Genomic DNA, 6,071 nt, shown 5'->3' with positions numbered 1-6,071 from the left:
GCCTCATTTTGAACCCGAGGTACCTCTGAAGGGAGCTCTGTCCCTCCAGGCTGAGCACCAGGTGGCTGAGGATGGTCCCTCTCTGTGTTCCCACCTCTGTCCTCATTCACCCACTCCGCCCCCAGCTGCAGAAACTCAGATGCACATGCCCCACAACCAATCCCCCTGTTCTCCAAGCCCCTGAGCCTTTGCACACACTGTTCTCTCTGCCTCAAGGTCCTTCCCTCGGCTCTGCTGGGGTAATTCCTACAGATCCCTCCAGACCAGCCCGTAGGGTGCCCCTGAGCCTGCATGGCATGCACATTCCTCTGCTACTGGGTTTCTTCCCCTCTGTGACCACCCCTCCTCTGCCCCCTGAGGCTGTAAGCTGGGGTGGGCAGCTTTCCTACCGCTCCCCCCAGCCGCCGGCCAGCTAGCACACAGCAACCCACTGCGCTCGTGAGGACCCTTGCTCCGGGGTGAATGAGTGGGAAAGACAGCAGGCTCCCACAGAGACAGAGGGTGTGTCAACGAGGCCCAGGGACCCGGCAGCGGGGGTGGGGGGGTGGGGTGGGGGTGTAAACTCAGAGGATTTGGCCGTGGTCCCTCCCCCGATGGTTGTGTGGATGGGGGACATGACCAAGATGGGTGGGGCCACCGGTCCAAGTGACACCAAGACCCATCCCTCCTGGGTTTCCCCATGTGCAGCCCCTGGAGGCCAGCCCTTCCCTGCCCCATGCCCCGTTGCCCCACACCCTGCCTCTAGGACATGAGATGAAAAGGCCAGGCAAGGGGATCCTTCCACGGAGTGCTGATGTTGGATGGGGTCGTGGGGGGTGCACAGAGCTGTGGCAGGTCCTGAGGTCATGTGCAGCATGGGGTCAGGGGAGGCTCCACTCTGCACTGCCAGCCGGTCTACGGAGAAGGGCGATGCAGGGCTGTGGACCCGGGAGCCTGGTGGCCATACCCCAGCTGTTCACAGGGCGTCAGATGTGCCATTTAGGGTCACAGGGTCCAGCAGCCTCCGTGAGCTCACGTCCACACCGCGGTACTCGCTGCCCACAGCGCTGACGCCCACCCAGCCCCGCACTAGGGGGCAAGGACCCCGGCCAGCAAGCCTGCAGCGGGAAGCAGGAGAGCCGCAGGGGGAGCCCAGCGTGCACGCGCGGGCCAGCGTTGCCAAGTCCGAGCGGGTCCCTGCAAGCCTGCAGCAGCGCATGCAGCGGGTCTGTGAGCGCAGGGTTCCCGCAGCGGCTCCGGCAGCTGGGCCCTGTGGAGCAGTGTCCAGGCGGCGTGGGCGGAGCAGCCGGGCGTTCATCTGGGCACATACTCTCTGGGAAGCCTGGTCCTCCGTGGTCGCGCAGCGCCTTGTCCACCGTCCAGATGTAGCCGTGGATCAGCGCCCTCATCCTGGGGGTGAAGGGCTTGGGATGGTGCAGGGGCCGGCCGCGCCTTCGGAAGCTGCCCTCCTTGTTTTTCTCCACGCACAGCAGCCACTCCTCGCTCACGGACACAATGAGGAAGGCCACCATCTCCCTCAGCGTGGGTAGCAGGCTGTGGCACAGCTCCTCCTCGTGCACCACCAGCAGCCCCTTGCCGAATCGCAGCTGGTCCAGCACATTCGAGGACCACCAGGAGGCGTAGCTGCGCACGAAGTCTGGCCACTCAGCGGGGAGAGACGCACAGGTCAGCCCACCTCCTGGGCGCTGTGGGTTGGGAGCCGGGGAGGTGGGAGACCAGAGCCGGCAGCCCCTCGGACCAGGCCCTCCTGACGACCCGTGGGCAGTAAGAGCAGCACCTCGGGGCCAGCCTGGGTCACCGGGCCACGTCTGCATCAGTGGCTGTGCAGCCCCCCACGAGGACAGATGTGGCGTGCATGGAGAGAGCTGGTTCCCTCTCTCTTGGATGGTGAGCTCCCTGCCCTCAGGGCCCACGCCGGGGCAGGGAGAGCCACGGGGCCCACGCGGCACAGTGGTGTTCATCACAGGTGGGAGACGGGGTGACCCTCATCCATGCTCACCTTGCCCTGGGTGACGGGGACGAGCTGGGGCACCGTGAGGACGGGCACAGGCCTGAAGCTAAGTGAGCGAGGTCCCTGCCTGATGCGGACCACGTCCCACAGGGGTGGCCAGTCCACCCCATGACGCTGCCGGACAGCCGGGCAATGTTCGGGGAGGATCTATCCGTGAGAGCTCTGTCCTGGCAAATTAAGACATGTTGGGGCTCTTGTCTTGGTGGGGACGGTGTCATTATCAACAAACAGCCTGTGACCATCCTGCCACCTCGGATGGCATGGGAACCCTTCGCTTTCCCTGGTTTTCACCACCACCCTCAGACAGGGACTGCTCTGGTGTCTTGGGTGGGTAAACTGAGGCCCCTGGGAGCTGAGGAGGGACCAGAGCTCAGCCTCCTGCACCTGGGGCGCCAGCAAGGGGCAGGGTGGGGATGGGGACGTCTGCTGGGGCAGGGTCTGCGGAGACAGGCCTGCCTGCCTGACAGCCCTGCTGCCCTATGATCGCTCAGTGTCCCAACACTCGCCCCCCGGACCCGTGTCCCGGCCACACTGCCGGGGAGCAGCTGAGCCTGGGGAGGGCCGGAGACGGTGTCTGCACAGGAGAAGAGCTGCCTGGCCTCCCCCACGCCCTTCTTCCTACCTTTGCTCTTCCAGTTTTGGTTGGCCGCGTAGCCCAGGTGCCCGGCACACTTGCCGTTGAACTCGGTTACCAGGGACCTGTACGGGTTCCGGATCAGCAGGATGGCCGAGTCGAACATCTGGATCTCCCTGCAGCCGCTCTCGTGGGTCTTCATGCAGATGGTGTGCCGGCTGCGCCAGTGGTCCTTCTCGCCCTTGAACCCTGCGGGGGAGACAGGGGCTGCTGAGGACAGTGATGGACCCCGTCGTGGCAGCAGGCAGAGCTGAGCGTACCTCCAGGAGACCCCACAAGTCTGGCGGCAGGGCCCTGACGCCCCTCTAGACCCTGTAGGCACGTGTGTGTGGGCGTCTGCACGGTGATTTCCCGTGAGCGTCATCGACAACCCGAGGGGGAGTCCTGGCCGCAGGCGTGGCTCAGAGTGGGCAGGACATCTGCCAGGATCACAGGGCAGCACGGGGCTCTGGACACCTGGTGCAGGTGTCCCTGTGATGCTGGGCTTCCAGCCCCGGCCCGGCAGTGGGCCCCGGGGTCCTGTGGCGAGGTCCCAGCCCTCCCCACCTGTAACAGTCACATGTGGGTCAGCAAGACGCTGTGGGCTCATTCAGCGGTGGCCTTTATGCTGGGGATGGAGGGGCTCCATGTGCGGTCCCACGGAGCACAGGGCCTCCCAGGAACTAGGAGTAGGGGGCCGGTCAAGGGGTGCAGCCAGATGTCACAGAAGGACCCCTGGAGGGATGCCCCAGAACCTAGACTCCGGCCACTTCCCAACAGATCCGGGGTCCGCCAGCCGGGGACCCATGCTCCATAAACGAGCTTGAGTGTCTCCTGGGTTCTTAAGGGACAGCAAGGAGCCCCAACACCACCTACTTCGTGAGTGTGGTGGTGGGGGTGGCACGCAAAGGTGCTGCAGGCAGGGCCAGGTTCTTTGATGCTGGGAAACAAGGCTCCTCTGAGTCAGGTTTGCCTCCTGGAACCCAACACAGTTCAAACAGATGTCTGCCCCAGGCTTAACAACCGTCAGCCTTCGCCGGGGCTCCTACTGCCCAGCACGGGGGACGAGGGAAGGAGGAGCCAGACCATGGGCTGTAAACACGGGATGAGGATCGGGATCGGGTTCCCAGCACCCCAAGATCTGTGGTGCCTTCTGTGCGCTGTGGGCTGTCCCCACAGTGGCCGCTCTGTGTGTCCCATAGGCCACAGTCGCCCAGGACAGACCGAGTGCCCTTGCCTGTCACTAGGGGGTCGGTGCAGAGGCCAGCAGCCACCCCGCGCCAGTCCCATAAGCCTCACAGGGGGAACCTCCAGGGCCATCACACGTGGCCACTCCAGCCACTGGGCCCCCGGGCCACTTGCAGACCAAGACCACCAGCTGTGCAGACGGCTATGGTCCTCTAGACAGCAGGTGGCCAGCAGCCCGTGCCACGGGACTCCACGGGTGCCAGGCCACAGCAGGCAGGACCCTGGAACACGTCATCCGGCCACCCCCCTGGGGGTGCCCAGTAACACTCAGGGCATAAGGATCAGCCACCAGCTTTCTTGGCTTCTCCCAGCAGACCAGAGCCCCCACCAAGCTCAGGACGCTGTGGACCTGGGTTTCTCTTCCTAAACCATAGTCCGGTCAGGAATCTGGACGCACGGGGGTGACATCTGATGGCAGACCGACAGCCCCTCGCTTGGCTGGGGTTCTCGGTCCTACTCAGCACAGGGAGGCCTCTCGCTTCTGCAGGGGGAGACTAGGGGCCACACAACTCTGGAGGGGTTTGCACCTATCTTCAAAAACACAGCGTTTTTAGGAGCTCCTTCTGGCCTCACAGAAAATCAAACAAATGAGCCGGTGACGTCTCACAGAATTACTGCGGGTTCTGACAACAAAGGGAAATTCAGAAAGTGCTCGTAGCGTGGGAGCACAAGCCACCAGAAGGGATGTCCTGAGTCCTGGGCTGGCCACACGGCTGGGAATGTGTTTGCAATGCTGGTTCCCCCGGGACTCCAGGCCCTGTGGCCCTCGCTCACCCTTGTTGCACAGGGTCCCGTGGAAGTAGAAGCTCCCCGTGTAGAAGCGGTGGTGTGCTCAATGAGGTGCGGCGCCCACGTGTTCCCGGCTCCCGGGAAGCTCGACAGAGCCACAAACACCTTGGCCTTGGTGGGCAGGAACCGCCGATCCGTGCAGCGAGTGTCTGAAAGGCCAGAGGCTGACCACCGACCGCCCCACCCGGACCCACCGCCCCCAGTCTCCTGCTTCACCGATGGGGAACCGAGGCAGGCCCAGGGGGAGGGGTTGGCTGCCCAGGCCTGTGCCCAGAGAGAGCTCTGGGGATGACGAGGCCTCCCACGGCCCGGGCAGCAAGCCCTGGCTCCCCAAACAGCACAGAACATTCCAGATTCTGCCCGAGGGTGGTGGGTCCCCGCCTTGCGGGTGTCCTGCTGTTCCTCAAAGCACCTCCATCCCCAGGCTCAGGGAAAGGCCAGGTGTGTCCCGTGTCCAGCCTCCAGGGACGATGGTGGCCTCCCCTCCCCACCCCGGGCCGCACGCGGCCACACTGGTCTCTCCAAATGCCCGGAGAGCACACGTGGCAGACATGGCGGGGAGGGCCCCGCACGCCTCATGCCCCAGGCACCGAACTCACCCTGCACGGGCGTCTGGTAGACCTCGCAGTACTCGGCCAGCCTCTGTGCCTTGGGTTCCTGGCCACACAGCGCACTGTCCACCACGTCCCGGAGGCTGAACTGAGGCGTGGGGTAAGCACAGTAGCACTCCCAGCCCCGCAGGATGGCCAGGGGGAACTCCTGCTGGGGAGCGAGGAGGGAGAAGCATGTGGGGTGCCCACTGGGGCCGGGCCTCCTGGCTCCTGTCAGCATGGATGGTGCCCATCCTTCCCGTGCCAGCCCAGGGGAGGCACAGCGCACGGGACGTGACTTCTGCCCCCAGGAGCTCAGAGCGTGTCGGAGACCTGACAACAGTCAGTGTGAGCCAGGCCCGGGGCTAACATTGGGAGGCCGGAGGGAGCACAGGGAGGGCCAGGCACCTGGGGCAGGGGCGTCTGCAGGAGCCAGTGTGTGCAAGGGTCAGGATGGGACAGGTGAGCACACATACTGCGTTGTGGGCCCACTGCCGTGAGCCCGAAGGGACCTCTGGCGTTCCCGCTGGGGCTCCCTGGGGAGGAGACCAGCCCAACCCAGCTGCGGGGGGCAGGGGGCGCAGGCCAGGACATTCCTGAAGTCCCTGCCGGCCCTGCCAGGATTAGGGGCAGGGCAACACCTCATGGTGAGGCCGTCTCCTGGCCTCCCTGGCCGCCTCTCTGGGGTTCGTTCCCTGCTTCCTCTGACCCCACAGAGGAGACCGCTGGGTGCTGGGTGACCTCGGGCAAGGTGCTGAGCCTCTCTGCCCTTCACCACCGAACATGGGCAATCAAATCCACTTCGCATGTCCTTTATAAG

The 6,071-nt window shown here is 64.8% G+C and overlaps 1 protein-coding gene across 1 annotated transcript; it reads right to left on the bottom strand.

The window, feature by feature from the left end:
• Positions 1-1,293: 1,293 nt before the first annotated feature.
• On the bottom strand, positions 1,294-5,492 carry LOC308357109 (sialate:O-sulfotransferase 1-like; the record flags this gene model as incomplete). The annotated part of the gene is given in 7 exon segments (XM_080826600.1): positions 1,294-1,313; positions 1,316-1,820; positions 2,000-2,125; positions 2,518-2,834; positions 4,647-4,694; positions 4,697-4,810; positions 5,261-5,492. Coding segments are annotated over 7 exon segments (1,362 nt in total).
• Between the last annotated feature and the right edge of the window lie 579 nt (positions 5,493-6,071).

This window comes from Martes martes, assembly GCF_963455335.1.
Source record: "Martes martes genome assembly, chromosome: 16".
Lineage (NCBI taxonomy): Eukaryota > Metazoa > Chordata > Mammalia > Carnivora > Mustelidae > Martes > Martes martes.
The sequence above is the reverse complement of the archived record's forward strand: the minus strand, read 5'-3'. Positions and strand labels throughout refer to the sequence as shown.